Here is an 18744-nt window from a genome sequence, read left to right on the forward strand (position 1 = left end):
GAGAACACTATGCACACTCACAGAAAGACTACATGATGATCAACTGTGATGGACTTAACTCTTCTCAACAGCAGTGATTCAAAACAATTCCAAGAGACTTGGGATGGAAAATGCCACCCACATCTAGAGAGAGAACTGTGGAGCCTGAATGTGGATTAAAATATAGTATTTTCACCTTTGTTTGTTTGTTTGCTTTTTATTTCTCTGTCTTGGGAAGGGAGGAAGGAAGAAGAAAAATTTGGAACACCAAGTTTTTAAAAAATTAATGTGAAAACTATCTTTACATGTATTTGGAAAAATATACTACTACTGAGAAAAAAGAATCAGAATAAAAAATAATTTTAAAAATGATAAGTAATATCTATCTAAAGCCATCAGCAAGCATTAACTATAACAGGAATAAAGTAGATGTTTTCCCAAGAAGATCAAGTATGAAGCAAGGATGCCTATTACCACCACTATTATTCAATATTGTACTAAAAATGCTAGCTATAGCAATAAGAGAAGAAAAAGACATTAATGGAATTAGAATGGTCAATAAGGAATTCAATTCAATAAGGAAACAAAACTACCTGAAAAAATTGGACAGACTTACATGAACTGATGTAAAGTGAAGCGAGCAGAACCAGGAGAGCATTAGGCACAGTAACAGCAATATTGTAACAATGATCTGTTGTGAAAGACTTAGCTTTTCTGTTCAATATAATGATCTAAGACATTTCCAAAGGACTCAAGATGAAAAATGCTATCTATCTCTAGAAAGAGAACTGATGGAACTCTGAATGCAGAGTGAAACATACTCCCCCACCCTCACTGATATTTTTATTGTTTTATTGTGTTCTTTCACAGCAGGGCTAATAAAGAAATGTGTTTTGCATGACTTCAAATGTATAAGTTTGCCTTCTCAAAGAAGAGGAAGGGATGGAAGGGAGAGAATTTGGAACTCAAAAAACCATAAAATAATTGTTAAATTTTTTACATATAATTAGCAGATGTTTAATGTAATACATAAAGCTTTATAGTCACAGCCTTTAACCTCAGTTTTCTTATGTATAAAATAACAATAAAAGCACCTACTCAAAATCTGGAGATGGCCCCAGATGATAGGATAAATAGAAAATCATTAAAAGGGGGAAAACACTAGAATTAAGAGGGTTAATAATAATAATAATAATTAAGGTTTCTTGTGGAAGATGGAGCTTTAGTTGGATTTAAAAAAATTAGGGAAGTCAGTGGATGAAGAAGAGGAGGGAAAGCATTCTGAGAATGGGGGAAATGCTTGAAGCCAAGAAATGGAATGTCTTGTTCAGAAATATCAAGGAGGCCACTATCATTGAATTGAAGACTATATGGTGGGGAGTGAGGTATAAGAATAATAGAAAGGTAGGAGGATACTAGATTAGAAAGTGTTTTGAACATCACATAGAGGATTTCATATTTTAGTCTAGAAGCAATAGCAAATCACTGGAATTATGTGTGTCTGTGTATGTAAGATGGGATGTAAAGACTTGTGTTTTAAGATCACGTTGATAGTGGTGAAGAGGATAAACTTGAGCGAGGAGAGACTTGTGGCAAGCAGACAAACCAGCAGAATACTATTATGATCCAGGTATGAGGTGATGAGAACCTGCATCAGATTGGTGGCAGTGTCAGATGAGAGAAAGGAGCATATTCAAGATATGTTGCAGAGGTGTTTCCACTTTATAAAACATGAATGTGAGCTATCATCATTTTAAATGAAGAGTACATTAAACTGGAGTTCATTTTCCCCAAGATTTATTAAGCCACAAGGCTTTGGAAAATTACAAACTAGTTCTTCATTTGTAAAATAGAATTAGTCATACCTTATCTGTCTAGGAAAGTAGAACCTAATTTTAATGTTTCTTCCAGTTCTGGGCTCTGAAAATGAGGTTGAGCTTATTTATACCTGAGAGCAGATGGAACTGCAGAGGTTATGCTCCATTATCTAAGAAAAATAAGCAATCAAAAATTATTCCTCAGTAGGAAGATGTTCTGAAGAATGAAATTTTATAACACTTATTTTGCTGATCCATATTCTTATATGGTTATGTATTGTACGCAAAATTGTTTGTAGACATTAAAATACTTTATAAATATCAACTATTATTATTGTTGATGTGCTAAAATATAAAAATACGGGCAGCTAGGTGGCACAATAGATAGAGCACCAGCCCTGAAGTCACGACGATCTGAGTTTAAATCTGGTCTCAGACACTTAATGTTTCCTAGCTGTGTGACCTTGGGCAAGTCACTTAACCCCAATTACCGCAGCAAAAAAAATAAAATAAAAATAAAGCCTTTCCGAGGATGCTGATGCTAGCTTCTCACTCCTGCTAAAAATGACTGAATATTCATATCAAAAGTTTAAAGAATTTAAAGGGAAAAAAAGTAAACTATTAAAAACCAAGTTTAAAAGTCTCAAACCATGGGTAATAAGAGAAAATCAAATTAAATAAACTCAAGTTTTTGCCTTACAGCTGCTGAAGATGCTGCTATAAGAAGTTGTTGTTCAGTTGGTTTTTGGTTGTGTCTGATCCTTTATAACTCCATTTAAGGTTTTCTTGGCAAAAATATTGGACTGCTTTGTCATTTCCTTTTGTAGATCATTTTACATTTGGGAAACTGAGGCAAAGAGGATTAAATGATTTGTCAATGTCACATATATAATTAATAAGTGAAGCTAGATTTGAATTCAGGAAGATGAATCTTCCCAGAATTCTGTACACTGTTCTACTTAGCTGCCCCATTATGAGAAGAAAGACACAGTAATAAATTGTTGGGATAGCCATAAGTAGATATAATCTTTCTTAAAAAGTTATGAAAATAATAAATATATTATACCACAGAGATTAAAGAGAGAAAGGGTTGATTGCTTATTTTTCTTAGACCTGTGTGCCATTTACTTTTTCTGAAATAGAATGGCTTTACAAGTGTGTTCTGTCTAGAAATTGATTATTTCATTCTAACCATTATGCCACCAGATAAACCATGATAATCTTGAATTATAGAGCATATATAACAAAATATTTCTAGCAGTACTTTTTTGTAGGAAAAAAATTGAGAAAAAAGTAGATTCAGCTAGATCCCTATTGGTGTGAATAACAAATGAATAACAACATGTATTTCAATTCTGACTATTCAAAGTTAGTTATATAAAATAATGTAATTGGTTCCAACAATTGAAAATATGCAGGGTGAACTCAAATAATAGGATCAGCATACAAGATTCATTATTTGAGTAACTCTATCCCATAACTGTGTCTCCTCATTGGTTAAAATCAATGCCCTGCACCTGCATAAGAGGTGAGGAGGAGCTGGGGACAGGGAAAAAGAAAAGAACTTCAATCTTTTTAGTCATTTTGAGTCTTGTTTCTTAGGGTTTCTCAAATCACTCTGGGTTATCCAGCTCCTATGGATTCTTCTAGCTTCAAGCTTCAAGAGAAAAGATGGAGAGTGCTAACTCTCTTCAGTTTGTTGAAAAGAACCTAAGACTCTGGGAAGATGATTTGAGAAGAGGTAGCAGTCTTAATCATGTCCCTATCCCCAGTTTCTGCCACCATGAACTTTAAGGAACTCCCCTTTGGGTAAGATCCAGGACTCTCTTTGTTCCCTACAGGAAGCTCATTCCTCCTGTATTGTCTGTTCTATATTCTCCAATGTATACTTTTTCTGAGTTCTATTTTGTTATTGATTTGGATAAATTTGGGTAAATGTATGGGTTTAGCCATGTGGATTTACTGTGGAACTGATATAAGGTGGAAAAGGAATCAAGCCTATGGTCTTTCCATTAATTAATGAACAGCAGTTAGAAGTTTAGCTTAAACCTGAAAACCACATTCTCCCTAGATTAATATTTAAAGAAGAAAATAGATTAAACTCTATTCCCATTGCTTTCTCTAAAGAGAGCAGAGTGGTCAAGCTTCTGGTCCCAACCTCATTTATTTCCCTCTTGGCATATACCTCAAAGTGGGGTATAGGGAGAAGAGGCTAGAGATGTTTATTTTGATTTGAGACATATACAATTACACTCCCAAAATACATATCAGAGAGGAGGGATAGTCTCATTACATATGCACTAATTAGCACCTAGCTGTATACAATGATTACAATAAATTAAATTAAAAACAACCCTAAAAGGTAATGATCCATCTTGGTCCTGGAAAACAAATGATGAAATATTCTTTTCTTTTCTTGGCAATGACATTTTTCTTTATTACAAGGATTAAATTTGATATGGGGGGAAATATTAGGAAATGGCTGATATAAAAAAAGACAAGATAAAAAAATTAATTCTGTGAACAGAATTTGTGTAACATGAAAAAATAAGAATTATGTGTTAATATCTATTGAATGACAGCATATACAAATATTTATGAACATATGCTAAAATCTCTCATCTATAAAACTAAAATGATCATCTTTTTCTGTATTTTTAAAAAAAGGTGATTGAACAGATGCACAGTGTACCATAAGCTGAGAATTATACATTATTTCAATTTCATATCCCCATTCAAAAGTAGAGTAATAAGAGTCAACATATAACTCTCAATAGGTATCACTGGAGTTGCTTATTTTTTTTATCTTGATTACCTGCTTTTGTAGAGGGCCACAGACAATGGGGGAACTCTTGGTGAAGTATAAGATTCTTCAGCCCAGAGGGAACCTGCTGACAATGTCTGGTTTGGCTCTCATCTCCCCTTGGGGCATCTCAACTTTCCTGAGAAGTGTTCTACTTGAAGCAGACATGCTTGCAATAAAGAGGCATATACATATTAATAGTAAGGTGCTTATAGTTAGCACATGCACAGTTTGCTGTAGTGATGTAATTGTACTAAAGTATTTAAGGCTGAGAGAACTTGAAACAAATGGACTCCATATTTGACCATCCATATGGATCCCACCTCTTCACTCCTCTTCTAAGACTAAGGACTCGGGCTGATACTGAGATCCTCCAGAAAGCTAGTTCAGATGGTACATTTGGCACCCAATGTGAGGCCCTAGAAATGTGGGGCCCTAGAAAGTAGGATACACAGCACCTCAATTGACATGATCAGCAAGTTCAATGGAAGAATACTTAAATTATTTTCAGGAATTGATAGGATATATCCAATGGATGCATCCAGTGTTAAGCTTAACTACCTGTCAATTACAACCATTATATGGCATTTTGAGGGAAGATATTTCTTTAGACTCACCCTGCCAGCTCACAAAAGAAGCTCAAGAGGCTCTGAGAGAGATTGAAGTGGCATTGAACCACTCAATGTGGTTGAGTCACTCAAAAACCCTTAGAAATATCAGTTTTTGCTACAAAAGAAAGAGGACTGCTGTAGCAGTCCTTCATCAAGGAGACAGTGTGATTGAGTGGATGATCCTCCAAGCACCACCAGACCAAAGTATTATTCCTTACCCAGTGCTTGTGGCTAGAATCTTATTAAAGGCCATTAAGCGAGCAGTACAATTATCTGGGATAAGACCTGACAAGATATACACTTTTTATAACAATGCACAAATCAATGTATGCTGTGAAGCCATTCTAGAATGCTAAGTTTTATTGGCCACAGCTCCAAATTTTACACATGAGTCTTCCTTAAAAACAACCCGGCTATTAAATAATTGGCCATAGATTTTTGAAGAAAAGATTTAAAGGACCAACCATCTTTACAGATGCACCCAAACATACAATTTGTGTTGTATATTCTCATGACTTAGCTATAGAGTAGTCAGAACTACCTATCGGTCCACTCAGTAGAATGAGTTATATGCAATTATGCTAGCTCTTACTTATTATCCAGGAGATGTAAGTATATTATCTGATTTGGCCTATTTAGTAGGTGTGGTACAAAACATTGCTATAGCCCAAATAAAATTTGTAGCCTCTAACATATCAGCTTTTTAAGGAACTTCAAGAGCAAGTGAGAAAATGTCCACTCTCAGTGGTCTTCCAGGAACTAATTTTTTTATAGAAACACAAAAGCAGATAATCTTCTCACCATGTTAGCCAATACTCCTCTATTTCAGGAGCCCAAGATCTCATTCTAAATATCATCAGGCTACTAGAGCTTTATATTTGCAGTCTGGGATAACAAGAGGAAGCTGGGAGTATAGAAAAGCCTGTACAGCTTGCCTTCCTTTCCACACTTCTACGCTCCCTCCAGGGAAAAACCCTCATGGTTTGAGACCCAATGAAATATGGCAAATGGATGTGACCCATTATAAATCTTTTGGTCGTCTGTCTTTTTATCCATGTTGTAATAGACACCTTTTTCCAGGATTTACTTTCACATATAAGCAGCAAAATAGACAGTCCAAATATCACTGAATTCCTTATACAAGCTTTTACAATCATGGGTGTGCCACAAGCAATAAAAACAGATAATGGACCTGCATATACTTCTAAACATTTTGCACACTTTTGTGCACAGTATCAGATTTTACACACCACTGGCATACCCTTTAAGGTATGGCAAGGCAATACCTTAGGACAGGCAATAGTAGAGACGAGAAACAGAGACATTAAGATACTCCTCCAACAAAACAAAAGAAAGAGGGAGCCACAAGTAACCCTAGAGAACTTCTGAACTTAACTCTATATACTATTAATTTTTTGATTTTTTGATGAAGATGCACTGGCTCCAGCAGAAAGGTTTCATAACTTGCTGGAAGAGCAGTGTCCCGGGCAAGCAGCTCCACTATCTTTAGATAATTACCAGGTGATGTGGAGAAATCCAGAGAGTGGTGAATGGAAGGGACCAGACAGACTAAGGACTTGGAGCAGAGTGTTTGCTTGTGTCTCTACAGATGGAGAAGGAATCAGATGGGTGCAAATGAGCCATATCCACCTTGTCTCTCGAGAGAGACAGAAAAAGAGAAGACCCTCGAAATGAAGAAGATTAAAAAAAATTGGGTGGTTCCATCTCTATGACATCACTGAAAGAGCATGGCAGTTAACCCTATGTGTATGGCAATTGACTCATGAACATCAAAAATAATTGTTAATGAGACTGATGCAGGACTTCAAAACCTGCAGGAATCATTGGATTCCCTGACACATGAAGTGATGGACAATAGATTGGCTTTGGACTATGCTCTTGGCTGAAGGGTATATGTGTGATTGTTATTTATATACCCTCCTTTTAGGACTCATGGAAGATTTTATAATATTATGTTGATTCATATTGTTTGTTACATTACTCCTTGCCTGTGTGACTCCTCTCAATGCTGTTTCATTTTGCTCATTACATTACTACTACATGATATTATTACTTGCTTGTGTGATTCCTCCCATGTTGGATTTATATATACCTGTTTCAATTAAAACAAAAGAAAGAGGGAGATGTAGAGGGCCACAGATAGTGAGGTATAAGACCCTTCAACCCAGAGTGAACAATGCCTGGTTCAGCTCTCATCTTCCCTTGGGGGTGTCTCAGCCTTCCTGAGAAGTCAGGTGGTATGACAGCCTGTGTTCTACTTGAAGCAGTAAAGAGACATTTATATAATAATAGCAGTGTGCTTATAGTTAGTACATGTGCAGTGTGCTGTACTGATGTGATTGTACTAAGGTATTTAAGGTGAGAGAATTTGAAATAAATGGACTCCATATTTGACGATCCACATGGGTGCCTGCTTCATCACTCCTCTTCTAAGACTTGGAGGACTTGGACTGGTACCAAGATCCTCCAGAGAGCCAGTTTGGACTGTTTGGCACCCAATGTAGGTCACAAGAAACACAAGAAATAAAGAAGCAGCAGTGTTCAAGAGCTGTTCATGAATAGGATCCTTCTAGGAGAGTTCCTTCGGTGACCCGCGGGAAAGGAAAGAGAGAAGAGACATTGGTAAACTTTTTCAGTCGGGGTAATTAAAATGGGCCAACACATCAAAGGGCTGAGCCAGGAGACTCATGAGTGACTTATTAAAACCGCCTGTTCTGACTAGAATTCTCTTCTCTATTGGTCAGAAAGTTTGCCTCCATGTCATCTCATAAGATTCAATACCTGCTATAGCATCTCATCCTGAAACCATCCAGATGAATAAAACAGAAAAGACTTTGATAGTGCTGTTTGCACTCCTTAGATGCAGACTCAGATAATAGTCACTGCACAAACTTTTTGACCATGCTGTTGGGGGAAAAATAATCGTGTTTCCATAAAACAAAAAACAGGGAATTGTTAAGGACTGTGCTTAAGTGTGGAGGAGCAGGGCAATTCCCTGAAAGCCCCCACAGCTGTGAATCATAACATACTTGAAAGAATTACAAGTCAGCCTTTGCTGACACAGATGTTGCTTCTGGAATGGGAATGAAATAAATTGGAGGCAAGAGGGAAGAGAAGTCAGGGATTGCAACTACCTCTCAGTCTTCTTGTATCATTATCATTGTCTCACATAAAGGGATCTATTCTGCTGGTCACAATTAATATCCCAAGCAGCCATTAGTGGATGGCTCCTATAACACCCAGCAACCACTAGCAGGTTGCGCCTGTAACAGCTTTCATAGGTTAGACTTCATTTTAAAAAAAAATTAAATTACAGAATCATAAATACTTTGAATTAGCCAAAAGAAATATCCTTGTGAAATTTTGGCCAGACTCCCATGGCCAGATGACCATGATTAACTGGCTATGGTACTAGTTCTTTGCCAACACCTTCTGGCAGAATGTCCTTTTTGTTCTCAGACTATTTAATAGAGAAAAGTCTAGTTACTTCATTGGAGTCTCACCCATGGAGAGGATGCTCTGCCTGGGAACCTTCCCAATTGGGATTTGACTGGCTGCCCCCGGGATTCCTCAGTTGCCAATTCTAGAGTTGTTGCTCCCCCGATTTGGTGATGTTTTCTATAGCTACTCATTTCTCTGCTTTGTTTTATTGATTATCATTTTAAATTGCATAGGATATTGTCTCTATAAAACTGATATTTTTTTTCTATTCTTTAAGCATTTTTAATTTGCCTATTCTTTAAGTATTATTATTAAATCTATTTATAGATTTTATGTGCATGTCATTTTGTAAGAATGAATCAAAACCATAAAAATCCTTTACTTTATATCACCTCCCCCAAGCAGACTACAGTTAAGCATAGAATATTTGTGTGTGTATATGTATGTATATATATATGTTAATATGTGTATATGTTAATATGATTGACATATAATGTAAATTTCTCTCTTGATTAAATCTTTTAAGTTTGACTTTGTCTAGTCCTATTTTTTCCTAATAAATTCTACTCCTGATCATTGTTATTATGTTTGTGTATATCTCTTATTCCTATCCCTGTTTACTCTTCTACTTTAGTTCTACACCTTAATTTGCTTCTTGCTTTTACTTAACCTCCAACCCTTTTCTTCCTTCACCCTTTTTCTCCTTCTACATACCACTCCCATTAATCTATGTGTCTTATCTTCTAGTCCCATTCATCTACACAACTTTCTATACTTCCCTTTATTCTATTCCTTCTCATTTTTTTTATCTCTCTCTCTCTCTCTCTCTCTCTCTCTCTCTCTCTCTCTGTGTGTGTGTGTGTGTATTGTTCCCTATTTAATTCATTCTTTATATGAGCAGGTTTTCAGAACTACCAGCTCTCCTCCCCTTTCTAATGCTTCTCTGTCAGTTTTTCTTCTGCACCTCATTTGTATAGCACAATTACTATTTTATCTTTTCTTAGACAGTTTTGCTTTTTAGAGTCAGATCATACTCAGCTCTGCCCCAGTCTTTCTTTTGGACTATCCAATTATTATGTGAATCTTGGACATATCGTTTACATTTCCATGTATAAAACACAGAGTTTGTTCTTATTAAATCTCCTGAAATTAGTCTTTGATGTTAGTTTTTATATGTTAAATTTTCTATTGAGTTCAGGTTTAAGAAAAAATTCTGAAAATCTAAGTTAAATTAATTTCTATTTTTCATTAATTATTATATTTAATTTTGCTAGATATGATATTTTTGGCCATGGGCCTAGTTCTTTTGATTGTCATATGTAATATTTCAGGACCTTTGGTCTTTTATTGTAACTGCTGATAAAATATGTACAATTCTAATTGTAGCTCCAGTATAACTGAATTGCTTTTTTTTGGTTTGTTTGTTTGTTTCTCATAAAACTCTGATCTGGAGTAAGGCGCTTAAATTCTAATTGGGAAAGCTAACATGTAAAAGGGAGCTGAAAGGGTCACCAGGGAGAAAAGGTATCTGGCTCAGGGATACTAGGTAGAGAAAATCCTATGGGGATAATTCAGCAGAGAGATAAAGCCATTTTTGGATTTGGTCTCCTCATATTGGAAGTTCTAGGAAGAATCAGTCAATCAGAAAGTCCTCCCAATAGAAGTGAGCCTTACCTTTCACCATTTGGGGTACTTGCTTCTCATCCTTTAGCAAAACTTGAATATATTCTCTGAGTTTCCGACTCAGCTCAGTAGTTCCAGAAATAGAGAAAGGCACAATGGTTCGGCCATATTGTCGCAAATTCATTTCTAATGCAGGGTCATCTCGTACTTCTGAATAGAAGGTAATGGCTCTGAGAAGTATGGCAGTAAATGTCAGCAGCACCAGAATTTGCAGTAATATTAACTTCCAATTACGCAAACTGAAGGTAGCCCTCTTCACTAACATGGCATAGAACTGCTGGCTGTAAAGATAAATCTAAATAAAAAGCAGAGAGAAATATAGTATTATAATAGTTACTGAATTATAGAATTGAGAGTCAAGAGTACACCTCAGGGGCTATCCTGTTGAGCTCAAATGCTTACTGCAATTACTTGTAGCTTATGATACAACAGCTGAAAGGACAGAGTTAAAGAATACAAAACGGAAAGGTATTCATTCCTGAACATAATACCTTGGCCAACACAAATAGTGTAGCAAAGATAATCAAAATAAGCAGATTAAACTAAAAATTTTCTGTTTATGTTTGTAAAATTTTTTGATGAAACAAAGATTGATTTCTAAAAATCACCATTTATTGTATATTCATAAAACTAAAAGAAAAACAAGGATAAGAAATCCCCTTGAATAAATATTGAACATCTTTATGAAGCATAGAGAAAAGAACAAAATCCTATTATCTCTCTTGTATTAGTATAGTTGTTCTATTGCACAAAATAATCATTCCCATAAAACTGGGAAGTACCAACTTCCACTGTTTTTATAACATGCAAATGGTACAGTGTATGTAGATAAAAATCCTTGGTCTGGGAATCGGGAAGACTAGCTTCTAATTTTAGCTTTACCACTAACTAGCTATATGTCCTGTGGCAAAGCACTTCATTAGACCTTAGTAAACTTATTTATAAAGTCAGAGAACAGGATTCAGAAAAGTCCTTTCTAATTCCAACATTCTTAGTTCTATTATATCTAGATCACCATGCCCAAACTAAAAAAAAGTTGTAAGCAGGGGTTCTTAATCTTTCTCCCTCTCTCTTTTTTTGGGGGTATTACAACCTGATGAAGTCTGTGGGCCCCTTCTCAGAAGAATATTTTAAAATGCATAAACTTACATACATAAAATGACAAAGGAAACCAATTATATTGAAATCAACACTCAGTCAATAACATTTATTAAGCACCTACTATGTGCCAAGCTGTGTGCTATACTATGTGCCAGCCACTGTGCTAAACTTCTGGGGATACAAAATGAAGTAAAAGACTCAAAAATTCTCTCAAAAAAATCTATTGGGGGAGACAACAAGGAAATAAATATGTGCAAACAAACTAGATACAAGAAAAATAGGACTTAATTAAAGGAGGGAAGGCACTTGGATTATGTGTGATTAGAAAGACTGAAGAGAGCTATCAAATCCTTGGCTCCAAACCAGAATAAATTTTAAGGAGGAAATATTTAACAAAGTAATTAAAAATATGGTAAAACTTAGATAACATTACATTTTAAAACTAAGTCATTGTGCAACCTGTAAGGATCCTTATGTACTGAATAGTGATTCTCATTTCTATTTGAGTTTGACACCATTGAAAAAGAGACTTGAAAGAAGCCAGGGAATTCAGGAGGTGGAGAAAACAAAGAACACAGCAGTCATGGAGGAGAACAAAAGAAAATGCCTGAAGCTGAGACATAAAGTGTCTTGTTCATGAACAGCAAGACTAACATGAATGGATTAAAGAGTATTTGGAGTGAGAAATAAGGTATAAGAAAACTGGAAAGCTAAAATGGGGCTAGGTTATGAAGAGCTTTGAACACCAAAAGAGAATTTTGTATTTGATCCTGGAAGTGAAACTGGAGTTTACTAAGTATAAGGGTAGTATAAGAGTAGTATGTAAATGACTTTTGCCATCTCGGAGTTTCAAAAGTTCAAATATCTAGGAGAAATGGTAGCTATAATAAAGGGAATAATGATTTTTCCAATTGACATATGTACCTCTGTATAATTATTTTCTCAGATCTGATGACCATACTATTATTAATCATTTCACATGTCAACTTGCATATATATCAAAGGGTGCCAATTAAATAAAAATTAGAAAAAAAATTGAATTCATCTGAAATGTAAATTTATCTTAAAACTGTCCCATTTCTCCCTCTCTGTGTTCCTGATAAATAATGAAACTATTAATTTTAGCTTGTCACCTCAAAGTTTCCTTTTTTGGAAAAAAAGATGTGAAAGTTTAAATTCAACATGTAAATTAGTAAGCAAAGTATCCCATGTGTTTAGTTACATAAATCATCTTAGCTAACTCCAAATTGCTTACTAAACTCTGGAAGAACTAACAATCAAATTCTTGGATTATAAAGTTGAAAAATGACATTCTAAAGCAAACAGATGACAAATTGATGGGACTATTAAGAACAGCAAATATAATCTTTACCAGATTTTTCCTTGTAATGAGTTCATATAGTCTAGCTTCTGCATCACTGACTAAAATAATGCAGAATACCCAATATTTCCTAAATCTGAGTATTACATTAATGATATTTCTAACTTTTAAAAAAATTTAGTTGAAATACTAAAATCAAAATATGTACCTTCTTTGCTAATCAATTTTCCAGACTTAAATTTTAAGCAAGATTACTTACCCCTGTATTGAACTTCACAGAATGGTAGTGGTGTTCACGTTGCTGCTGCTCTTCCTCTTGGTTTTTCTCTTCATCACTGTCACTAAGATAAATACCCATCTCATCTCCTTCTAAAGACATTCTGCTGACTTGTCTCAGGAACTCTTTATTTGAGGCAGATAGTTGGATGGCTTTGAGATCCATTTTGGAATCCACCATCTTACCAACCCTGTACCAAAAAGCATTTCATTTTAGTTGGAGATGAAAGTTAATTGTCTTTGGGAGACTATCAAGATAACTGATAAAACAATAATATCCTTACATATTTTTTCAATATATCAAAACAGGAAACCTAATTATCAAGAAATGTGGATATATCTGCAAAATATATATTTAGAAATAACCTCTATAGTGAAATTTATAGGAAACAAAATCAAATTGTATTTTATACTTTAATTATGGAAAAAAATCTTACTCAAGGATGTACAGTGGTTCTCAAACTTGTGAAAAGTGCTTAACATGTCTCTGAGGAGCATGTATAGTAGATCTTAAAATCATTTAGATACTACAAAATCAAGACAACAGTAAAGACATTTATAAAGTTTTATACAATCTTTGATTCTTTAATGGACTATTCATTGCTATAAAAGTGCTTCTGTGCTTTCTGATCTTTCATTTAGCTGTAAAAAATTAAATCCATTATCCAAGAACAAAAAGAATGAAATCCAATGGGAAGGATTTGTTTCATCAACCCTGCAGGAAAGGAATTGAGACAGTTTATAAAAAATAACAAAAGAATACTCCACAAACAATGAAGACTTTTACTAGTTGAACTTTCTGTTTTCATTTATATCTTTAATGACAATCTCTATACAACTCAATCAACTGATAATTTCCCTTATATTGTAAATTCTATCATGGAAGCACTGAATTTCCGTCGGAAGGGACATAAGAAGTTGTTTAGATTAACCCATATCTGATCAAAAATCCCCTCTTAAACTTAAATTTGCCTTTGTATTACTTTCAACTAATGTTCCTAGTTCTTCTTCCTGTAACCAAGTATAACAAGTCAAACAAGGACTTCAATATCAACCTTTCCAATATTCCTGATTACCTCTTATTATAGTTTTTGTGGTGGGAAAAGAATTATAAATTGAAGGAATGCCCATCAGTTGGGGAATGGATGAACAAGTTGTATTTTGTGATTGTGATATTTCTATGCCATAAGAATTTTTGAGCAGAAAATTTCCAGAAAACTTTGATAAGACATATTAACTGATGCAAAGTGAAGAGTACAAAGTATTAAAGTACAGGAGAACACTGTACACAGTAATAGCAATATTGATCATTATCAATTATGACAACTATTCTCAGGTATAAAATGATCTAAGATGAGAAAGAACACATGCTGTTTAAAGGGCTATAAAACTATGCATATCCTTTTACCCAGGAATATCATTATTAGTGCTATATCCAAAAGAGATCAAAGAAAATGGAAAAGGAACTACATATACAAAAATATTTATAGCAGCTCTTTTTGTGGTGCTATATAAAGCCACCCAAAGAATCAAAATGGAAAGATTTCGAAGAATATGCCTAAACTTTTTATATCTTTTTAGTCTCACACAAACTCTTAGTAGTTACATGCTACATGGCATGTAGTGGGAATGGTCTCATAGAATGTGAGTTATCCAAATTTAAACAATCATCTAGGTTCTCTACACAATATTTCTTAAGCAAAAGGTAATGTTATAAACTAAGTATTCTAAAACTTAATTGAAAATTAAGCATACATAATTAGTTTTTATTGATTTTGTAATTTATAGTTATATAACATAAATTTTGTTGATTTGATAATACATTTTAAATCAAATTATTTACTTAGAAAAGGACTCTGAAAAAAAATTACCCAATATCAGGTACATCCTGGGGATAATCCTGCACATCAATAACTCATTTTGAGCTTTTAGTCTATTAAAAAATACCAGATCTTTCATAAAATTGACTATCCATGCTTCCCAATCTTATACTTGTGATGTTTACTTTTAATACCCAAGTACAAGACTTTACATTTATTCCCTACTGAATTTTAATTTATTAGATTTAGTCCAGTGCTAGCTTGTGCTATAAGTAAAAATAAAGAAGATGAACACAAAGAAGCTTGGAATATGAACTGATTATTAAGTGAAGTAAGCAGAATCAGGAAATCACTAGCCCATATCACTATCACTAAGACTTCACTTCAAGTCCTGCATCAGATTTAACCTTAGTCAGTTAATGATAACTTAGCAGAGAAGAACTTTTGTAGAGTACAGATTAAGTTATTTAGCAATTATTTAATGCCTGTTTTGTTCTAGGCACTGTGCTAAATTCTGGAGATATAAAGAGAAGTAAAAACAGTTCTTGCCATTAAGGAGTTCGCATTCTAATGGGAAAGACAATATGCACTATGTACATATGATGTGTACATACACACATACACAATAAAACTGAAGGAACTCTCAGAGGAGACTCTACTAATAAGAGATAAGGATAGAGAGATGACAGAAAGAGGGATTTCACCTGAGACTTTAAAGAAAATAGGGAAGTCAAGATATGGAGGTGGGAAAAGATAGGAATGGGGCACAATGAGTGAAAATGCCTGGAATCACGCAGGTAAAGACCATATAAAGTCTCATGCAGGGACCAGCAAGGAGGCAGACCATTCTCACTGGATTATAGCATAAAAAGGAAATAAAAATGGAAGATGACTGGAAATGTAGGAAGGAATCAGGCTGTGAATGGATTTAAAAGTCAAAACAGAAACTATTATATTTGAACTTGGAGGTAACAGTGGAATTGAAGTGCTATGATAAGACTGGTGCCTTAGGATGATTGTTTTGGATAGAATATACACAAATATGCATTTATATATACATCAACAAACAGATAGGTAGATAGATTGACTGATTTGGGAGCAGGCAGATCAACTAGAAAACTATTGCAATAATCCAGGAGAGAATGAGGTTCTGTACTAGGAGGATGATATTGATAAAGGAGAGAAACAGTATATATGAGAAATATTTCCTACGACAGACTTGACAAAAGACTGAGTTTGAGAAAGGTGAGAGAAGATAAAAGAGTCCAGGATGACACCTAAGTTATCCAAAAGAAAATCAGCTAGTGTTGATTACTTTTATTTATTTTAATTTGATTTATAAGATTAAACTACTTTCTTTAGCTAAGCCATACTAACATAGAAAGTCTCCTAAGTCTAAGCAACCTATGGAGTTAATGAGCAGATTAAGACTTTATCATCAGTAGCAGATTATTTAGAATTAAGACATGTAGTAATTATAGGATAACTTTTTTTTTTTTAAAGATTAAATTCCCCTTTCTGAGTTCCAGGAGAAAGGGTTGTTGATCAGAGGCTGCTCCCCTTTCTGACAGCTGGAGAAAGCCAAAAATTCCTTTTTCCAGTTTTAGTGGATAAGCTCCTGTTTTTTTTTTTCCTTGAGCTAGAGTCTAAGTTGAGTAATGGAATTTTCCAAGATGGGAATAGGGTAAGATGGGGTGGGATAGAAGTGATTGCAAATTACTTACCACAAGTTCCTATTTCTCAGTACACTTTCTGGTTACAAAAGGCACCACCTATCTATAAATGACTTCTGAGTAGAATTAAGAAAGTCTGGTAGAACCTAACTAATCAGATCATCTGCCTTGTCCAGAACTGTGTTCAAAACAAAGTTCTGTCATTTAAAAAATCCTTTTTAGTAAAAATCAGCTTTGTAAATAACTCCCTGTCAGACCTTTGAGATGACTGATTTGATATGCAAATGTTAGTTTTGCAAATTAAATCACAGGTGGCTTGATAACTTTGTCCTCATTTTCTCTTTTATTCTAGATAATTAATTTTAACAGTGAGTTCTAAGCATCTTTTTTAAAAATTAATTTTCTTTTCAATAAATGAATGTCTATTTCTTTTTCTTCTATCAACTTGAAAAAGAAATTAAAATAAAACTCTTTTAACAAATATGTATTATTTACAAATTACTGACTTGTATCTAAGGTTTCTGTCCAAGTTGTTTGTATTTAAAATATTGTTATCACTGTACAAATTATTCTCCTGGTTCTGCTCACTTTGCTCTGCATCAGTTTATATATTCTCAGATATTTCTGAAACCATCCTCTGTTTTTTTTTTTTTAATGCCCATCACAGTAGGTATTTGTTGTTTGATTGTATTGATTTTGATTTTTTATAGTCCAATTATATTTTATCAAATGTATTTGCCATATTTTGTTTAACCATTTCTTAATTAATGAGTACTCCCTTAATTTCCAATTCTTTCCCATCACAATAAGAGCTGCTAATTTTATATATATATATACGTATGTCTTTTTTCCTCTACTTTCTTTGATCTTTTTGGGAGATAAGCCTAGTTGTGATATTGTTGTATCAAATGTATGCAGAGTTTAATAACTTTCTGGGTTTAGTTCCAAATTGCTTTCCAGAATGGAATTCATAGCTCCACCAAAATTATAACAATATGACTATTTCCCAACATTTACCATTTTCCTTTTTTCCCAATTTTGCCAACCTAATCGATGTGAGGTAAAACATCAGAGCTGATTAATTTGGTTTGCTCTAGATATTAGTGGAGTAATTTTTTATGTGAATTTTAATAGTTTGGATTTCATCTTCTGAAGACCATTTTTTCCTATTCTTTGATCAATTTGTCAATTGGGGACGGCTGTTATTCTAAATTACAATCAGTTCTTTATATGTTTAAGAAATGAAATCTTCATTAAAGACACGATGAATATATGTATTTTCCCACTTAATTGCTTCTTTTCTACTCTTAGCTGAATTAGTTCTGTTTGTGTCTAGGCTCTTATTTTGGTTATGATATTCGGAGTCCAATGATTCTCAAATTTTTTTCCCTTTCATTCTGTTTTGTAGGTCAATGATTTTTGCTATTAAATACTTAATATTTTCTTGTATTCTTTCAGTTTTTTGACTTTGTTTTAATATTTCTTTTTTTTATTATGAAATCATTGGCTTATTTTTGATCCATTCACATTTTCAGAGAGAGTTTATTGTTTGAGCAAAATTTTGTACCTTTTGTGATACTGCCTGTTCATTCTTTGAAGGATCAAAATGGCATCAATATGTTAGAATCAAGTTAACATTGTGTCTGACTGTAGCTGATCAGACTTAATATGAGCTCAGAATGCTCTGCTACAGCTTGGGCACAAATAGGCTATATGATCTAGGGATGAATTACTACAATTCAACCTTGCTCATAGATCATAGCACCCTCTCTGATGATGGCATGTCTATGCCAGTGCTCTGCTGTCATGAAATCAATTCTAAAGTTCTTAAGAGAGATCTTGAGAGTGTCCTTGTGTTGCTTTTTCTAACTAACACAAGAGTGCTTAACCTTGTGAATTCTTCATAAACTAGTCTTTTTTGGCATTCGAACAACGTGGCTAGTCCAGTGTAGTTGTGCTTTCTGCAGTAGAGTTTGAATATTTGAGTTTAATTCAAGAAAGGACCTCAATATCTGATAACTTATCCTGCCAAGTGATTTTCAGAATCTGCCTAAGACAATTCAAATGAAAGTGATTCAGTTTCCTGGTATGATGTTGGTATACTGCCTTTCATAAGGCATTCAACCAAGAACATAATGGCTCTGTGGACCTTGCTCCTCTCCCAACTTTTCTTTAGTGCTTCCCAACAATGAGCTAGC

The 18744-nt window shown here is 34.2% G+C and overlaps 1 protein-coding gene across 1 annotated transcript in view; it reads right to left on the minus strand.

The window, feature by feature from the left end:
• The window catches only part of LOC127564608 (phospholipid-transporting ATPase ABCA3-like), a 152823-nt gene that overhangs the window by 42961 nt on the left and 91118 nt on the right, over positions 1 to 18744 (minus strand). The window contains exons 17-18 of the mRNA XM_052001283.1: positions 13037 to 13244; positions 10347 to 10650 (exon numbers count right to left, since the gene is read on the minus strand). Coding sequence (XP_051857243.1) covers positions 10347 to 10650; positions 13037 to 13244 — 512 coding nt within the window. The remainder of the gene's footprint in view (positions 1 to 10346; positions 10651 to 13036; positions 13245 to 18744) is intronic.

Source organism: Antechinus flavipes, chromosome 1 (assembly GCF_016432865.1).
Source record: "Antechinus flavipes isolate AdamAnt ecotype Samford, QLD, Australia chromosome 1, AdamAnt_v2, whole genome shotgun sequence".
In the NCBI taxonomy this organism is placed as follows: Eukaryota; Metazoa; Chordata; class Mammalia; order Dasyuromorphia; family Dasyuridae; genus Antechinus; species Antechinus flavipes.